This window comes from Hemicordylus capensis, chromosome 2 (assembly GCF_027244095.1).
Source record: "Hemicordylus capensis ecotype Gifberg chromosome 2, rHemCap1.1.pri, whole genome shotgun sequence".
Classification (NCBI taxonomy): domain Eukaryota; kingdom Metazoa; phylum Chordata; class Lepidosauria; order Squamata; family Cordylidae; genus Hemicordylus; species Hemicordylus capensis.
In genome coordinates, this window is record NC_069658.1 from 241,732,044 (window position 1) to 241,751,634 (window position 19,591).

The window sequence follows — 19,591 nt, forward strand, 5'->3', positions numbered from 1 at the left end:
CAATTTTGGAGGATGAATACAACTGAAGGAAGCCCGGGTGGGTGCGCAGCTGTGGGAGTCAGTCATGTGACTTGCCTCTGGGGGGCCCCCCAAAGCAGTGGGCCCCCAGACAGCTGTCTCCCCTTGCCCAATTATAGTTACGCCCCTGGGTCCACAGTCACTGCCTGGGTTGATGACATAGTCTGAGAATGCTTGCAGCCACTGCCTCAGTTGCATCATGACCTGGGAATGCTGAGCACCGTCAGCCAATGTTCATCACTTCAGGCAGTCATACTGTCCATCACCTCACGCAGCAAAAGCTTTTGACCTGCCCTGACACACACGGCTTGTGCCCATTGTAGGTCTGTAGTGTAGCCACACTACAATATAAACAAAGCAGTACTGCGGTCCGCTTTGCAGGCAGTGGCTGTTTCCTCCCACCAGGCAGCTGCTAGTTTGAGGCTTGCAGCAATTTCATATTTTTCAAATCACTGCCACAAGAACAATACAGTAAAGGATGTCTGACAGTCTTCTCAGGAAGCCTCTAATGCCTGTGAGAAGCCACAGATTTTCTCCTAGATACATTGTGTGGCAGTGGGGGGGAGGATCTTTCCCCTTTTCAACCCACTTTGAGCACCCCGATGTTGAAGATGAAAACAGGGTTATTATGGAGCATTCACTTGGGGTGGTGATCAGAAGTATGCCCCCGATGCACCTCAGGATAGAACCAGGGGGAACTAGGTGACAGGCAGGAATTCAACAGGCAAAGTCCACCATAGTGCTTCCATGGAGGAAAGCTGTATCTGTTGAAATTCTGCCTTCTACGTAGATGCTAAAGACGCGTGAATCTTGGGGTGGAGGGAGTTTCAATCCAATGTCACAGTCCTCCTGGTATGGACTGAGAGCTAAAAAGCCCTTTATCGACGTGAGCAGTTTCCCTCTTCTGAAGTGCAAGGAAGGGAAGCAGCCCCCACCCCTTGGACTCCCTCCTGAGATGCCAGCAAAGAGTTAAGGGGAGAGAGACGTGAATGCTAGAGAGGTCAAAAGGGATCGTGATTGGTGTCAGTCTCTTCCTGCCCCTCCTCCTTCAGAAGAGGACTCTGGGATCATTTGGGGGGGCCCTCAGGCGGGGCATCTATTTGGAGGGGAGTGGGAGGGAGGGCGATTGATGAAGGGCAAGGAATCGAGGGAAGAGGAGTGGGTGGGCTGGAAACCCACCCACCCCCGGAGAGCAAAGCCCAGGAAGTGAGTGGGGTGAAAGGTGGGAGGAGAAGGGGGAAAGAGAGACTCATCCCAGCAGGCACCCCCCCATTTCAGCTCCTGGGGAGGTGTGTCCTGTGTGTCTTCTGCAGTTCCTCCCCAGCCAAGACAAGCTTCTTTCTTGCTGTTTGCAAACGAAGGAGTTTTGAGGAGACTGAAGCCAGTTTTCAAGCTACTTGCCATATACTGCTTTGCAGTACCTTAATTCAAAAGACAGACGGTGGTCCCTGAAAGGGGGGGGCGGGTCTGGCTGGAGTATTAGGGGAGGAAAGAGGGGTGGGGGAGGTAAGGCTGTTGTGGGCACCCGGGGGACACAAAGGCAGCCTTTGGGGGGAGGAGAGGAGGGGCTCCATTGGTCTGTGACTTGCAAATGAAGGCATCTCCTTTCGTTCTCTAGGTGCCCTTTGGGTGTTTGGCTCCTTTCCTATAGGGGAAAATCTTTGTCAGGAGCTCAAAAACTCCCTTTTCCTTTTACTTCAGGCACAGAAGCAAGTTTTGTCATTTCAGAACTCAGTGGCCCCACCCATTACAGCTATTCCTGCTGCAAGGATCATTCTGTGGATAAAACAACTTTGGCCTTCTTGGAGGCTGCCTTCAGAGCACAGAATTGGAGATGGAAATGCAAGACTCTGGTGGCCCAGAGACCATCAAGGCTGGGAATGGTGAGGAATTGTGGGAAAGGGCTCTGCAGGAAATCCTGCACAAGGACACGCTCCCTTCAGATGTACAACGCCAGCACTTCAGGCAGTTTCGCTACCAGGAGGTTGAGGGGCCCCGGAAGGTTTGCACCCGACTCCACCACCTTTGCTGTCAGTGGCTCAAACCAGAGCAACACACAAAAAACCAGATCATGGACTTCATGATCCTAGAGCAGTTTCTGACCATTTTGCCCCCGGAGATGGAGAGCTGGGTGAGAGAATGTGGAGCAGAGACCAGTTCGCAGGCAGTGGCCCTGGCAGAAGGTTTCCTCCTGAGCCAGGCAGAGGCCAAGAAGCAGGAAGAGCAGCAGGTGAGAGAGTGAGTGGGAGATGAAATGAGTTTTTTTCATTATGTTCTTGTATATAAAAATTTGATAGCCCGCCTTTCTGTAAGACCTCAGGGTGTCACTAATACGAGAAAGAAGTAAAGTTAATTAATGGTTCATTCTGCTTACTGAAACAGAGAATAATAATAATATAATAAATAATTAAGTTAAATTAAATAAGCATGGAGAAATGTCCTTAATTTGCCCAGATTTCTCTCAAAGCCATTGCAGGTGGAAGTATCCTAACCCTCCCCATTCCCTACCTGGGATTTTTGTTGCTGTTTCAGGTGCAGGGACAGAGAACAGAAGTGACTACTGTTTTTTCTGAGGCAGAGAAGACTCTATCAAATGCCAGACCGAAGCTGCTGCATGGGGGGACCATCCAGGAAGCTCATGCAGATTCCATCTCACTGGGTAAGGAATAATGTATCACACTTCTGCTTGGTCTTCCTTAATCCCATGTGCCTAAAAAGGGTGACTTCTTTGTTCCCCTGAGTCTGTTTGTGTAGGGTCTCTTTGGAGTCAACAGTTGATGGGATGGGCAGTGTGTGGTCCATCAACCTGAACAGAGCTTTGTTGGGGCAGGGAGTTTTTAAAGTAGTTGACCTGCAGGGTAGCACGCAGGGAGGTTTGCTTCTCTTCTCACCTCTCCTTGCAAAAGTGCTGTTCACTACCAGAAATATGTCCATGAGGGCTGCTCAATACAGACAAATACAGACAAGATGAACATTTTGCAGGGAAGGGACAGAAGCAAACATCACTTCCTGATCTCATTCCCCATATGCTGCTCCACTCATCAATCTTGCAGGGCAATTACACTGCAAACTCCCTGCCTTGATGCAACTCTGATCCCATTGATGTTTCACTGCCTGTCCGGTCATCCAAGAAATAAAAAAACACTTATGTCCAAGTCAGCACCTCTAATTCTGGCCAGAGGTCATTGGGAGTGGGGTGAATTTTTTCCTTTCTCATCAAGAATTCATATTGAAAATAGGAGGATAAGCTATCTGGACAGTCATCTGTCAGGGACACAATAGCAATTCCATGCGGTGAGCAAGGGGTGGAATTACAGGACCTCAACAGTCCCTTCTAACTGTCAGCATTGTATGGCATTATGATAAATCATCCTTTGATTGCTTTCGTCTCTCCTAGGTCATGGAACACCACTGGGGGTGCTGACAAGGTTATGGCTCCCGTTTGTGGATGGAGAAACAGCTTCTACACAACCAGATCAGGTAGGAGAGGCATCATGGGGTGGGGGGACAGCCTGGGTGTCTTTTTCTGAGCCGGAAACCATCTTTGCTTCTCTGGAATCTGCCCACTAGGAAGGCTGTGAGGGCTTGAATCCTACCAGAGGACCTTTAGCTGCTTCATCTTAATTTGAGATTTGCTTACGGGGTGGGGGGGACTGTTTTCTTACCTGTGAGTCAAATATGTTCTTCTTTCAGGATGCCGTTTCTTTTAAGGAGGTGGCTGTGCATTTCACTGAGGAGGAGTGGGCCCTTCTGGATGCGGACCAAAGAGCCCTGCACAGAGCAGTCATGGAGGAGAATAGGCAGAATGTGGCCTCTCTGGGTAAGGCTCCCTCTTTCTCCAGAAATGGCTGCTGCTTCTTTCTTTATTGAGACCCAGCATTTCTTGTTGATGTATTCTTATGGCAGAGTTGTGGGGGCTCTCTGCTGGGTGGGGGAACACTTATCCAGCAGCCTGTGGTTGGAACCCCGTGAAACATTTTTGGATATCGGAGGCTTCTTGCTGGCTTTCCTTGGGAGGACGTGGAACATTCTGAGAGAGTGCGTCTCTTCCCTGTGTTTGAGCCCCAGTGAATTCTTCTCCAAGACTGGTTTTCCCAACTGAATTTTAAGCCAAGCTGGGAACACAGAAGCTTCATTTGGGCATTGGACTGATGCTTTCTGGTTTGAGCAATACAGCATCACTGACTGGCTTTTTGGGAATTGTTATGGAAACCTCTAGCAACTTGCACCTATGATTGTGACTCATTCATTCATTCATTCATTCATTCAGTTTTTATACCACCCTTCCAAAAATGGCTCATGGTAGTTTGCATTAAAACCATAAAACAATTAACAGTTAAAACATTCAAAACAGTTTAAAAACCCTGGAAAACCAGGTTACAACAAGTTAAAACCATTTACAATAATTTAAAAACCCTGGAAGACCAGGCCAAACAGATAGGTTTTGATAGGCTCTCCTGAAGGCCAATGAAGAGTTGAAATTATGGATTTCTGCAGGGAGTGCATTCCACAGCCCAGGAGCAGCTACAGAGAAGGCCCACCTCCAAGTTGCCACCAGACATACTGGTGGTAGCTGGAGACGGACCTCCTCAGATGACCTTAACGTGCAATGGGGATCATGCAGAAGAAGGCTCTCTCTAAGGTAACCTGGACCTAAGCCGTTTAGAGCTTTAAAGGTAATAACTGTCCGGAGCCTGTCCGTCAAATGTCCAAGTCAAAGTCGCTGTCAGGGTCTCAGGCAGCTCCTTGAAGTCCTCCCCAGTCTGCAAAGAAAACACAAGAGAATACTTTTCTACAGTATCAAGTTCAGACAGTCTCCCCCTCAAACTCAGTCCGCTGACCAGATAGCATGGTTCCAGAGCAAAAGGAGTGCAAGGCGTTCCCGGGGGAGGTGTTGCAGCTAGGGCAGCTGTCAGGACTCAGTCAGATAGCTGTCATGAGCATGTGGACAGACTCCGACGAGGAGGCAGAAGAGACAGAGGGGATGGCAGCAGAGTTGGGAGTGCAAGGTCCAGAACTTGCAGAGGAGAGCGGGACCAGCCCATGGGAGGCTGGAAAAGAATTAGAGCCTGTCCTGGCAGCTCCTGTGGAAGAAGCACGGCCGGTCTCAGCAGAGGAGAGGTGTTGCTCAAGAGACAGCAGGAGATTAAGGACCACATGCGCAGAATGGCTAGACTAACAAGCAAGGCTGCTAAGTCAGTGAACTATGATTAACAGCACATGGTTTCAGCCTGGTTTTAGCTGGCTTTGCCACAGCGGCTATGCTGGTATCAACGTTGTTCTTCACTGAGGTACCTGGGTTGTTCCTGTTTGCTGTGCCTGTGTTTTGACCTTGGACTGTTTGGACTCTGTTTGTCGATTACAATTTGGACTCTGTTCGACTGAATGGTGATATTATGACCTGGACTGACTCTGGTTTGAAGAAGCTGCTTACTGCCCGGCTTTGTCGTTTGACTTCTGCCCCATCTGTTTCACTCTCCGGCGTTTGAGATTTATAGCTCCAGATTAGTGGGACAGGCTTATGACAGTAGCAGAGTAGCAGGAGGAAAAGCCTGGGTCTCTAGAGGTCAACACGAAGCTGAGGTTTCCTCTGAGTCGGAGGCTCGGCTGTAGCAGGCTCAAAGAGACCTGTTGCTTCCAGCGTTTAGCTGCAGCCTTCGGACTTGATTTATAGCTGGGCATAATTGCTCTCCTCCTTCGGCCAGCTGACACAGATTCAGGATTTATCTGGTTTGTAAAGTAGGTGTCTGCTTCTCCTGAGTTCTTCCACCTGTTGTCTGCGTCTCATCAGTCTTCTCTCGCGAGGATGCAAATGTGCTTCGTCGTTTGAAGTAAACGAGGAAGCACATTTGCATCCTCGCAAATGAATTCTGCTCTCCATTCCCTGTCTCTGCTACCTCTGATGGTTCTGGTTGTCCTGAAGCTTCAACTGGACCTGCCTGAGGTATCTGCTGTGGGCTCAGAGCTGGGCACTGCCCTTCAGGTTCCCCTGCAGCTGCTGGCTGACTGCCAGCTTCCCCTTCCTCTTCGCAATCTAAGGATGGGGGCATGACAATAACCAGCACTTTGTATTTTGTCTGGAAACATATCGGCAGCCAGTGCAACTGCTTCAAAACAGGCATAATATGGTCTCTCCGGGTTGCCCCAAAGACCAATCTGGCTGCTGCATTTTGAACTAACTGAAGTTTCTGAACTATGTACGTACAAAGGCAACCCCACATAGAGTGCATTGCAATAGGCAAGACTGGAAGTTACCAGCTGATGCACCATGGTTTTGAGGTTGTCCTCTTCAAGAAATGGACGCAGCTGTTGAATCAGCCGAACCTGATAGAAAGCATTCCTGGCCATAGCTTCCACCTGCGATACCAGGTTGAGGCCTAGGTCCAGGAGTATTCTCAAGCTGCATACCTTCTCCTTCCCAGGGGAGTGTAACCCAATCCACCACAGGACGGTCTAACTCATCCCTCAGATTCTGAACCCCTACAATGAGCACCTCTGTCTTGCCTGAATTCAGTTTCAATTTGTTATCCCTCATCCAGCCCATTACTGCCTGTAGGCAGGCATTTAGAGAATGAATACCATTTCCTGATGATGAAGATGAAAAGGAGAAGTAGATTTGAGTGTCATCAGCATACTGATAACACCCTGCACCAAATCTCCTGGTGACCTCAACAAGTGGTTTAATGAGGGACTCCATTTAACAGCTCCCATTTTGAGGAGCAACTGTCACCAAGCTCCACACTCGATTCCCTGGTAGAGGTCATCCATCAGGCCAACCAAGGCTGTCTCAACCCCATAGCCAACTCTAAAGCCAGTTTGAAATCGGTCTAGATAATCAGTTTCCTCCAAAACTGCCTGGAGCTGATCAGCCACCACTCTCTCAATCACCTTGCCCAGCCAAAGGATATTGGAGATTGGCCTATAGTTATCCATCACTAAGTGGTCCGGTTCTTCAAGTCTATGCCCCAACAACCGATGCAGAAGAAGAGGAAGTTGATGAGTTTTATGCTCAAGTTCAGTCTGAAATTGACAGAACATGCAAGCAAGATGTGCTGGTGGTGGTTGGAGACAGGAATACCAAAGTTGGAAAAGGTAAAGAGGAAAACACAGTCGGCTCATATGGCCTAGGAAACAGAAATGAAGCAGGAGAACAACTTATTAGTTTCTGCCAAGCCAATGATCTCTTCATTGCTAACACATTCTTTAAACAACCAAAGCGGCACCTATACACATTGACATCACCAGATGGAGTACACAGAAATCACATTGATTACATTATTGGTGCAAGGAGGTGGAAGAGCTCAGTTATAACAGCAAAGACATGGCCGGAGGCCAATTGTGAAACTGATCACGAATTGCTCATGTGCAAGTTCCAAGTCAAGCTAAAGCGGAAAAACAAAGCTATCCAGCTTCCACAATATGATCTCAAGAATGTACCCACCATTTTCAAGGAGAACATCAGAAACCACTTTGAAGTTCTGAACCTCATTGATAGGGACCAGAGGAACTGTGGAATGAAATCAAAGAAGTTGTTAAGGACGAATTTGAAAAGAGACTGCCAAAGACCAAGAAACAGAAGAAAGCAAAATGGATGTCAGAACAGACCGTGGAAATTGCCCAGAAGCGGAGAGAAGCCAAAGTCAAGAAAGATCAAGACAGCAGGAAGGAACTTAATAGGGAATTTCAGAAAGCTGTTAGAAGGGAAAAGGAGCAATACTACAACGACATCTGTAAAGACCTTGAGGATGGAAATAGACAAGGAAAAACAAGGCAAGTTTTCCAAAAGATCTCTGAACTCAGAGGGAGGTCCCATCCTCAAATTTGTATGTTAAGGGATGCCAAAGGACAGATAGTAACTGATTCAGAGAAGATCAAACAGAGATGGAAAGAGTATACTGAAAATCTGTACAGCAAGGACGTCAACATCCAAGATACTCTAGAAGATATTCCCTACTTGCAAGGACCTCTAGTACGGGAAGATGAAGTTAGATCAGCACTCCGGTCATTACGAAGTCAGAAGGCTACAGGAATTGATGTAATAGCTACAGAAATATGGCAGGCAAGAAGAATCAGTCAAGACTCTAACCAAACTATGCCAGCAAATTTGGAGAACAACACAGCGGCCAACAGATTGGAAGAGGTCAGTCTACATACCCATACCAAAGAAAGGAGACTTAACAGATTGCACAAACCATCACACAATATCCTTAATTTCACATGCTAGCAAAATAATGCTCAAGATCATTTAACACAGATAAGAGCCCTACATGGAAAGGGAAATGCCAGATGTTCAAGCTGGTTTCAGAAAAGACTGAGGAACAAGAGACATCATTGCTGATGCATGCTGGATAATTAAGAAAGCCAAAGAATACCAGAAAAAAGTCAATATGTGCTTTATTGACTACAGAAAGCCTTCGATTGCGTCGACCAGGTCAAGTTGTGGAATATCCTTAGGAAAATGGGCGTCCCAGAACATCTCATTGTTCTCATGAGAAACCTATACATAGAGCAGGAAGCCGCAGTCCAGAAGGAACATGGTGAAACAGACTGGTTCCAGATTGGCAAAGGAGTAAGACAAGGCTGTATAATTTCTCCTTCTTTATTCAATTTATATGCTGAACATATAATGAGAGAAGCTGGATTGGAAGAACACGAGTGTGGTTTTAAAGTTGGAAGAAGAATAATCAATAACCTGCGCTACACTGATAACACCACTCTGATTGCTGAGAATGTGGATGATCTGCAAGCTCTAGTAATGAAAATCAAGAAGCACAGTGAAAAAATGGGATTATAATTAAATGTAAAGAAGACTAAACTAATGACTATGGGTCAACCAGCCTCAGAATTAAAAATGAAGACATTGAAGTGGTGGATAGCTTCTGCCTTTTAGGACTGACCATCAACAGTAATGGATTCAGCAGTCAAGAAATACGCCACAGACTAGCACTTGGTAGGGTAGCAATGAAGGCCTTAGAAAGGATATTTAGATCCTGTGATGTGTCTACACCTACAAAGATTAGAATCGTTTGGACATGGTTTTCCACATGACACTCTATGGGTGCGAAAGCTGGACTTTGAAGAAGCAAGATAGAAAAAGCATTGATGCTTTTGAACTTTAGTGCTGCAGAAGACTTTTGAGGATACCATGGACAGCCAGGAAAACAAACAAATGGATCCTAGAACAGATCAATCCAGAATTTTCGCTCGAGGCACAAATGACCAGGCTCAAACTATCATACTTTGGACACATTATGAGAAGACCCAGCACCCTTGAGAAATCTATAATGCTGGAGAAAGCTGAAGGAAAGAGAAGAAGAGGACAGCCAGCAGCAAGGTGGATGGACTCGATTACGACAGCAATGAATGCACCACTGAGAGTCCTTAAAGGCCAAGTTGAAGACAGAGCATCCTGGAGAGAATCTATCTATGTGGTTGCTAAGAGTTGACACCGACTTGACGGCACTTAATCAATCAATCAATCAATCAATCAAGGGGTCCAGGGAAGGCTTCTTGAGAAGCAGTCTAACCATTGCCTCCTTCAAACATGGAGGCACTCTACCCTCCCTCAGCGATGCATTTATGATGTTAATAAGGCCATCTCCAACAATCTTCCTGCTAGATAGAAGCAGCCAAGTTGGGCAAGGATCCAGAGAACAAGAAGTAGGCTGCACCTCACCAAATAGCTTGTCTTGTGACTCCTCAGGAGTCACAGATTGAAACTGATCCAACCTAATACTGCAAGAGGAATTGCCGGACACCTCTTTCATAGACCCTGCAGAAATAGTGGAGTCCAAGTAGGCCCGAATACAGGAGATTTTGTCTGATATCCAAGCCTAACTAGTGTTTTGGAGGCGATTTCATGAAGACACGCAAGATGCAAGGAAATAAACCTTTCCTTTCCTTTATTTTCTTACAGCCAAACCATGCCCTGAAGAGGGACTTTTGATATTGAGAATGGGCAGGGATGATTGTGGTGATAGAAGTGATGAGCTTCTTTGGGTATCTCTTTGATATCCTTCTGACAAGCTAATATATGAACTGCCAAGGATGAGCTATAATGGGGAAAATGGGTAATATGGCAGGTGGGTTCCAAATCCTGAAGAAAATGTCAATCCTAGATGAGGAATTATTCGCCATACAAAGCAGTGAAAGCTTTGTATGGTGATGCCTTGAGCTGAACCTTGTATGCACTGATTAGTAGCATCTTTCCAGGGTCTCTTGCAAAAGACCTCTAAACCCTGCTACCAAAATCCTAAACTGGATGTGTTAAGCATTAAGTCTGGGACTTTCTGAATGCAAATGCTGCCTGTTCTTCCTCTGCACTAATGGCTCTCTGTCCTGTTGACATATCTCTTCTAAGCTGACCTTCTCCCAAAGGGTTCTGATCAGCAATGTTGGGCTTATTCCATAGGTTATTCCTTTATACTTGGCAACAATCTTGGTCAATACATTTGGCTGAGACATAAGAACTGTGCAAGGCAACGTATTCAATTTCACGGCTGTGTGGGAAGCCAAACATGAGTTAACATAGGTCACCTTTCTACACCACACTTCATTTTTCATAGGTCACACTTCTACACCACATCTTCATTTAATGTCAATCATTGAATAATTTTTCATAATTTACTTCCTGTTCTAAAGCTCATGTTGTAATTTGCAGTAGCAATTGATTTGCGTTATTGCTTGATTTGACACTTCTTTTTGCCCTGGAATCTAAACTAGGCTTCTTTCCTTCTCTCCCACCTAGCAGGTGATGGGTGGAAAAGCAAGACTGAAGGAGAAGCATGTGGATCATTAGTAGAAAGAATGAGAAGTAAAAAGGAAGGCCAACAGAGAAAAGCAACAAAATTAAACCAGGAAAGGAAGCATGAATCTCCTTCTGTTCATGCTGGTGACTGCCAAGAAACACCAATCCAAGAAAAAATAGAGACGGGAAAGCAAAGGAGGAAGCCGCTGTCATGTGATAAAAGCTTCGATTATAAATCGTGGCTTAAATGTCACTGGAGAATGAAGAGAAGAGAGGTGCTTTTTAAGTGCTTGGAGTGTAGCAAGAGCTTCAGTCTGAATTCGCAGCTTATTAAACATAAAAGAACTCACACAGGTGCAAAATCATATAAATGTCTGGAATGCAGAAAGCATTTCAGCTGCAACTTAGGGCTTAGGGGACATGCAAGAATTCACACAAGAGAGAAACCAGGGAAATGCCTAGAATGTGGAAAGAACTTCATTTGTAGTGTATACCTTAGTGACCATCTCAGAGTTCATACTGGAGAGAAAAGGTTTAAATGTCTGGAGTGTGGAAAAAGCTTCAATAAGAGCTCAGATCTTAGGAGACACCAAAGAATTCACACAGGAGAGAAACCATTTAGATGCTTGGAGTGTGGAAAGAGCTTCAGTCAGAACTCAAGCCTTATTAAACATCAAAGAATACACACAGGAGAGAAACCATTTAGATGCTTGGAGTGTGGAAAGAGTTTCACTCGGAGCACAGATCGTAAGAATCACCAAAGTGTTCACACAGGAGAGAAACCATGCAAATGCTTGGAGTGTGGAAAGAGTTTCAGTCGGAGCTCACATCTTAGAGAACATCAAAGAATTCATACAGGGGAGAAACCATTTAGATGCTTGGAGTGTGGAAAGTGTTTCACTCGGAGCACAGATCTTAAGAATCACCAAAAAATTCACACAGGAGAGAAACCATGCAAATGCTTGGAGTGTGGAAAGAGTTTCAGTCGGAGCTCGCATCTTAGAGAACATCAAAAAATTCACACAGGGGATAAACCATTTAGATGCTTGGAGTGTGGAAAGAGCTTCATTCGGAGGGGAGATTTTAAGAAACACCAAGGAATTCACACAGGAGAGAAACCATTTAAATGCTTGGAGTGTGGAAAGAGTTTCAGTTGTAGCTCAGCTCTTAAGAAACACCAAAGAATTCACACAGGAGAGAAACCATTTAGATGCTTGGAGTGTGGAAAGAGCTTCTGTTGGAGCTCAGAACTTAGGGAACATCAAAGAATTCACACAGGAGAGAAACCATTTAAATGCTTGGAGTGTGGAAAGAGCTTCAGTTGGAGGGGAGATCTTAAGAAACACCAAGGAATTCACACAGGAGAGAAACCATTTAAATGTCTGGAGTGTGGAAAGAGCTTCCTTTGGAGCTCAGCTCTTAGATGTCATCAAAGAAATCACACAGGAGAAAAACTATTGAGATGCTTGGAGTGTGGAAAGAGCTTTAGTCGCAGCTCAAATCTTACACGACACTGCAGAATACACAAAGGAGAAACACTTTATAAATGCTTGAAGTGCGGAAAGAGCTTCAAATGTAGCTCCCATCTTACACAACATGAAAGAAGTCACGTATGAAAGGATATACATGTTTGTAACATAGAAAAAGTGTGAATGAGACCTAGGCCTCTTGGTTCTGTAAATGAATTGTATTATTATTGAACTGATATTCCCAAATCTCTTGTTGTAAGTAATCCCTTGTCTTATTGAATTGATATTCCAAAACTACTTCATTTTTCTAAATAGGAACATAGAAAAATAGGAAGCTGCCATATACCAAGTCAGACCATTGATCTATCTAGCTCAGTATTGTCTACACAGACTGGCAGCAGCTTCTCCAAGGGTGCAGGCAGGAATCTCTCTCAGCCCTATCTTGGAGGTGTCAGAGAGGGAACTTGGAACTTAGATGCTCTTCCCAGAGTGGCTCCATCTAAGAGGAATACATTACAGTGCTCACATGTAGTCTCCCATCCAAATACACCAGGACGGACCCTGCTTAGCTAAGGAGACAAGTCATGCTTGCTACCACAAGACCAGCTCTTCTCTCAAATACAAAATTGTGTGTTTAATACGCTTGCAAATTCCTATGCATGAAAAAAACTAGCAGAGTCAAAAGTTCATGCCTGCTGTATTATGGTTTCACTTTGAGAATGTCAAAGTGTGGTTTGGTTTTGGAGGGAAGATAAATTTTGAAAAATGGAGGGAATTTTGTGTTATAGGGATTGGATTGTTTAAAAAACTGTTGGGATAATTCATGTATATATAGGAGGCTGCTTTAGCAGAGAGTTAATCAGAGTTGGAAAGTCGGAGAGTCCTGGAAGAAGTCAGAGACAGAATCAAGAAGGCAGAGTTGGCGCAATGGAGTGCTGTGTAGAGCTCTGATTCAGAAGAAGAAAAATCAGTGTGGCTCAGTTTCTGAAGTTACAAACCATAGCTGAAAACCACTACAGAGAATAGGGATGTGCACAAACCTATTTTACGGGCCTCAGAACAGGTTCAAACATGGGGCTGGTTCAAAGTTCAACGCTGGCGGGGGTGCCGCTTTAAGGGCAGGGGAGGGTGCACTTACCCCTCCTGCCGCTTTCCCCTCCAGCACTCATTGCTGGTAAAAACCTTCATATGCTGGTAAAAACCAGCCTACCTTCCTGCCGCCCCTTCCCCCTCTTCAGCCAGAAGTACCGGGTGTGCGTGTCGTGTGCCTGCAGGCACATCAGACGGGCGGGCGCACATGCAATGGACACACACGCACCCGCTACTTCTGGCCACCTCCGGCCAAGGAGAGGGAAGGGGCAACAGGGAGGTATGCTGCCGCCCCAAAGGTTTTTACCGGCAACTAGCGCCGGTGGGGGGAAAGTGGTGGGGTAAGTGCACCCTTAAAGCGGCATCCCCGCCAGCGTCCAACTGCCCCGCTGCGGTTCCGTGCACATCCCTAACAGAGAATAGAGACTCTCTGAAGGGCGCTAATCACAGAACCAGTAGTCTGGATTTCATCCCAGACTGGTAAAAGTGACTAAGACCTGAAACTGCAGAAGGAACAAGCCAGGTAACTGCAGAGGACTCTGTGTGAGGGACCATTTCAAGTTGGGTTAATGATTGAGTTTTCCCAACCATTTCTTTTCTCCTTTATGGTATTTTGGTTAATGTGTGGTATTGTTGTTTTGTACTGAACTTGTGTAACAACTTTAAATTGTAAACTGATCTAATTGCAAAGTTTATCTTTAAAAGAAATTTCTCCACCCCACACCTGTAGGCCTTACCACTCTAACAAGGTTTGTTTTGGGCAACAAAGGGTTTGAAAGACTGTTTTACTGCTAAACCCAGGCAAAAGCATAGAAGTCTACTTGGTGGCAGTGGTTAAACTTGTAATTTGGGGGGAGGTCTTTGTCTCGTGTTAGCAGCAGGTGGATCCTCCACATGTGGTGGCAAGCGGTGGGATTCCTCCACGAAGTGCTTCCATCTTGCTTCTCCTTCCAGAAGATGGAGGAGAGGAGAGTGGTGCGGAGACTCTCTAGCCACCTCTCTCCTCTCCACCACTTCCAAAAGAAGAAGGGTGGAGCAGCTGTAGTTGCGTGGTGGGCAGCACCTGTACAGAGCACACTCCCGTGGAGTGGAGGCAAGGCATGCTGTAGTGGGACAGGGAGGTAAGGGAGAGGAAGCGGGCACAGAGATGGGGTATGCCCATGGCCGTGCCTGCTCCTCTGGTCACTGTCCATGTCTAGCTTCAAAACAAATGTATAGCACGTAAAGTTCAGGTGAACCTATGTTCTCAGAACACTTGGAATTATTCCATTTTAAAAGGAGGAGGAGTCTTAGAAACTTAGTTGCTGGTAATTTCACACTAAAAAGTCTGTTACGTAGCTGAAGTATTGTTGATGGAACTGCCTCGAGGGTGTTTGGTCAGCACCCCCAGTTCGGGCAAATGTGTGGAATTTAGCTCACAAGGAGAGACAGTTCCAATCAGCCTTAATTTGTGCAAGTGTATGAACTCAAGAAAGTGGGCTTGAGAGAGAGATTTTAATTAACAAAAAGGAGTTTATTGAAAGAAAAATAAGAGCAATAAACTAAGTTACTAGGTGGCCCTAACATAAAAGCAATGCAAATATGTTTAGAAACAGCCTATTGTAAGGCTATTGTAAGTGTAAAGTTCCAAATTATGTGTAAAATCCCAGGTGGGCTAGAGAGAGGTACTTTAAGATAGGGGACAAGGTTTAAGAAATAAGAGAAAGGGATAGATTCAGCCCTGAAGGAGCCAGGTAAGAGGCTATGTCACCTCTCCTGAAGAGGGGAACACCAAGGTGGTCTGCTAGAGTTCTTGTTGCAGTCTGATGGGGTCCCGGGGGAGAGGCACAAGGGAACACTGAGATGTTTCGCAGTGGGAGTCCCAGGTGTAATGCAGGAGGAAGCACACTGAGTCATGGGGTTAGGGATACTTATTTCCCAAAATGGGGGCACTTTGCTGTTGTCATGCTTTTCTGAATAGGGGAGTCCAGACTGGCTTTTTCGGAATTCATTGTCAGTCAATCAATCAATTTTGATTACAGCCATAGGCCAGACAGAAAACATACAAGAAAGATTAAAACAAGATTAAAAACACAATGTGCCAACAGTAATATAATACATAATAAACAGGATAAAACAATAAGCTCCTATGAATTAGACCTTAAACAAGATTTTAATCTGATAGCAACATAAAAGAATTTCGCCACCACCTTAGTAACCTCATTATTTTGATCCTCAAGACATACAGAAAACATACAACAAAGATTAAAACAAGATTAAAAACACAATGTGCCAACAGTAATATAATAAACAGGATAAAACAATAAGCTCCTATGAATTAGATCTTAAACAAGATCTTAATCTGATAGCAACATAAAAGAATTTCGCCATTAAAAAGTATACAGTGTACTGTGCTTGATTGGCCAGCAAACTCGCCTGACCTGACCCCATAGAGAATCTATGGGGCATTGCCAAGAGAAGGATGAGAGACATGAGACCAAACAGTGCAGAATTGCTGGAGGCCGCTAATGAAGCATCCTGGTCTTCCATAATACCTCATCAGTGCCACAGGCTGATAGCATCCATGCCACGCCGCATTGAGGCAGTAATTGCTGCAAAAGGGGCCCAAACCAAGTACTGAATACATGCATGCTTATACTTTTCAGAGGTCCGATAGTGTTCTATTCTTCAATCCTTGTCTTCTTGGTTCCATGTAATATTCTAATTTTCTGAGATTGTGGATTTGGGGTTTTCATGAGCTGTACGCCATGATCATCACAATTATAACAAATTAAGGCTTGACTTATCTCGCTTTGCATGTAATGCGTCTGTCTCATATATCAGTTTCACCTTTTAATTTGCATTACTGAAATTAATGGACTTTTGCACGATATTCTAATTTTCCGAGTTTCATCTGTATGTCTCCTCTGTGTAGGGTCCAGTGTCCATCCAGTCCAGCATCCTGTTTCACAAAGTGGCCCACCAGATGCTTCTGAGAAGCTTACAGGCAAGAGGCCCTCTCTCTTGCTGTTGCCTCCCTGCAACTGGTACTCAGAGGCATTGTAGAAAGAAGAGAAACTAGCTGGCCTTGGCGCAGACTCAGAGCATCTGTGCCTCTAGTTCTGCTCCCTCTCTCAGTCCTCCCTCTTGGCTCTCCCCCCCCCCTGTTCTCAGCCCCTTGGCTGTCGCCACTTTCTCTCCCACCACTGCCATTTCTTTCCACTCCCACCCACCATTATCTCCCTCCCCCGCCACTGCCGTTGCTGTTTTCTCCCCACACTGACATTTCCCTCTCGGCCGCCACCGTTTTCTTTCCGCCACTGCCGTTTTCTTTCTGACCACATGCCTGTCCACCACCACTTTCCTCCCCCTCTCCTGGTAACCTGCTTGCAAATTCTCGCGAGAGCTATCACGCATGGGATTAGCGACAGGTATGTCTTAGATAATTATCCTCTATAATAAAGACCCTGAGTGTGCGGCCGTGCTGCTCGTGTATTTTTTGGCAGTTCTGAGCATGCGCAGAGCGCATGTTCATACCGCCAAAAAAGATACGGCCGCCCAGATATGGGCGGCCATGTTGGAGGAGGAGAAGCGGCGGCCCAGGAGAAGCGGCTGCCACCAACGCCAGGAGGAGAGTGCGGGCGAGGCGGTGGCCGCGGCTGTGGCGGGGCGACTGGCCCTGATGGCGGTGGCCGCCACAGCGGCGAGAGTGCGGGTGAGGCGGCGGCGGCCGCGCCAGGAGGAGAGTGCGGGCGAGGCGGCGGCGGCAGAGCCTCGGCCAGAGGTGGCGGTGGCCGCGGCGGGGCGACTGGCCTTGATGGCGGCGGCCGCCACGGCGGCAAGAGTGCGGGTGAGGCGGCCGCGGCGGGGCAGGGCGGACTGGTGCTGATGGCGGTGGTGGCCACCGTGGTGAGAGTTAGGCGTCGACAGCTGCGGCAGGGCAACTGGCCCCGATGGCGGCCGTGACCACAGCAAGAGGTGGCGGTAGCCGCGGGGCGGACAGGGAAGGACTGGGCCCGCTGGCGGCCGCACTCGGGGGGCAGGGGCGCGCCCCCCACATGATTAAGGGGGCCAAATTGGCCCATGAAATTGCCGCCGCGACTGCCGCCGCCGCCTGCCCTCCCTCCCTCCCAGATGCCCGTGTCCTCCTTACCCAGAAAAATGCATATTCAGAGAAAGAGAGAGTTTGGGAAGAGGCTTTGCAGAGAGAGGAGCTCTGCTCTGATTATGTTTAAAGATCACCCAACTGACACAAGCCAGAGCAAAGGATGGCGGAAAACAAAGATAAAGAGAGAAAGAGACAAAGAGAGAGAGAGACAGACAGTCAGGTAAAAATAAAAATAAAAAACCGGGACACACACAAACACAAAGGAAAAGAGATGAGGAACGCTTAAGGGGGGGGGGAGAAAGGGTGGAGGAAAACAAAAACAAAGAGAAAGAGACAAAGAGAGAGACACAGACAGTCAGGTGACAAAAAAGAAAAAAGAAAAGAAAAGAGATGAAGAACTCATAAGGGGGGGGGGAAGGCTAGCGCCCGTTATTATAACGGGCTTAAAATTACTAGTATATGATAATTCATATCAGCCATGAAACTAGCTGGGTGATTCTGGGCCAGTCACTTCTCTCTCAGCCTAACCTACTTCACAGGGTTGTTGTGAGGAGAAACTTAAGTATGTAGTACACCGCTCTAGGCTCCTCAGAGGAGGAGCAGGATATAACAAATGGCAGATATCCACAGTTTAGGCTCGCTGTCGGCTTTTAAGAGAGTCCTAAAAAGGTATTTGTTTGGCCTGGCCTTCCAAGGCTTGTAAAGTGTTGTTGTTGTTGTTGTTTAAGAAGTATTTTAATTGGTTTTAAATGGTTTTAATTGTTTTTATATTGCTTTTAGCACTGTGTTTTTTTATATCTTTTAAAAAGTTGTTGTACACCACTGAGAGCCTCTGGATGGGGCAGTTTATAAATGTAATAAATAAATAATAAGAGGCCTGAAATCACCTGCTCTGTGTCCTTTGAGCGTAAGCTGGGCTTGAGTGAGGACCTCTGTAGCAGCCGTCCTCCACTGCCTGACCTCACTTCCTGTGGTGGCTTAGGAGGTGGGCAGAGCCTCCACCGCTACACAGCATCATTTTTAAAGGTTGGGGCGGGGGAGAATTAAGTTTCCCTCCAAGATGCCACTCCCCAAGATTTGCTGCCATAGGCAGCTGCCAATACTGCCTATGTGGTAATCCACCACTGAGAACAGGGAAGGTTTTCATGTTAGTTTTTGTCTAATAGGAGACTGGTGGCAGCTCTACCAGAGGATATATTTAATTCATGTAAATAGTTGGTTGGTTGATTGATTGATTGATTGAGTGAGTGAGTGCGGTCAAGTCGCTGTCGACTCTTAGGAACCACATAGATAGACTCTCCAGGATGATCTGTCCTCAACTTGGCCTTTAAGGTTTCTCAGTGGTGCATTCATCGCTATTGTAATCGAGTCCATCCACCTTGCTGCTGGTCGTCCTCTTCTCTTCTTTCCTTCAACTTTCCCCAGCATTATAGACTTCTCAGGGGAGCTGGGTCTTCGCATAATGTGTCTGAAGTATGACAGCATAGCACTTTTTAAGATGGTCTGGAGGGAGAAAGAAACACTTTTTCAGCGTTGAGGAGAAGAAAAACACTTGAGAGGGGTGAAAGGTGACACTTTGAGAGTTCAGTAAAATGAGGAAGAAACGAAGCCAATGCTTAGCATCCTAGTGCTTCCATGTGGGGATGCTGTATCTGTTGCATTTCTGTCTCGTAGATATTAAAGACGCATGAACGGGGTGGGGAGGTTCAATCCAACGTCAGAGTCCCGGCTTGGATTGAGAGTTAACACGCCCTCTATCGACGTGAGCAGTTTCCCACTTCGGAAGGGCAAGGAAGGGAATGAACTGAAGCAGCCCCGCTTTGGCTCCCGACTGAGATGCCAGCTCAGAGTTAAGGTGAGAGAGACGTGGATCCTAGAGAGGACAAAAGGAATCCTGATTGGCATCAGGCTCTTCTTTCCTGGCCCGCCCCCTTCCCTGGGAAAGAGGAAGACTCCAGGATCACTGGTGGTGAGTCCCGCGGTGCGTTTGCCTGGAGGGGAGTCTCGGTGGAGGGAGGGAGGGAGGAGGTGATAAAGGCCAAGGAATCCCGGGAGGGAGGAGTGGATGGGAGGAATTCCCCAGGGGGTGAGCAAAGCAGAGGAAGCGAGTGGGGGCGGAAGGGGGCAAGAGAGTCACCCCAGCAGCGCCCCCACCCCTCTTCTGCTCACCGGATCAACCTG

At 46.6% G+C, this 19,591-nt stretch overlaps 1 protein-coding gene across 4 annotated transcripts; it reads left to right on the top strand.

The window, feature by feature from the left end:
* Positions 1–1,120: 1,120 nt before the first annotated feature.
* On the top strand, positions 1,121–18,293 carry LOC128347463 (oocyte zinc finger protein XlCOF6-like). 4 transcript variants are annotated; one of them, XM_053302188.1, is made up of 6 exons: positions 1,121–1,224; positions 1,637–2,248; positions 2,551–2,677; positions 3,416–3,498; positions 3,712–3,838; positions 10,766–18,293. In XM_053302188.1, the coding sequence occupies exons 2-6, from the start codon at positions 1,853–1,855 to the stop codon at positions 12,379–12,381; spliced, it is 2,349 nt and encodes a 782-aa protein (XP_053158163.1). In that variant the 5' UTR covers positions 1,121–1,224; positions 1,637–1,852; the 3' UTR covers positions 12,382–18,293. The 4 variants fall into 4 exon arrangements, with proteins under 4 accessions (XP_053158163.1, XP_053158166.1, XP_053158164.1 ...); XM_053302191.1 differs by having other exon boundaries at positions 10,769–18,293; XM_053302189.1 differs by having other exon boundaries at positions 1,135–1,224; positions 1,720–2,248.
* Positions 18,294–19,591: the final 1,298 nt, after the last annotated feature.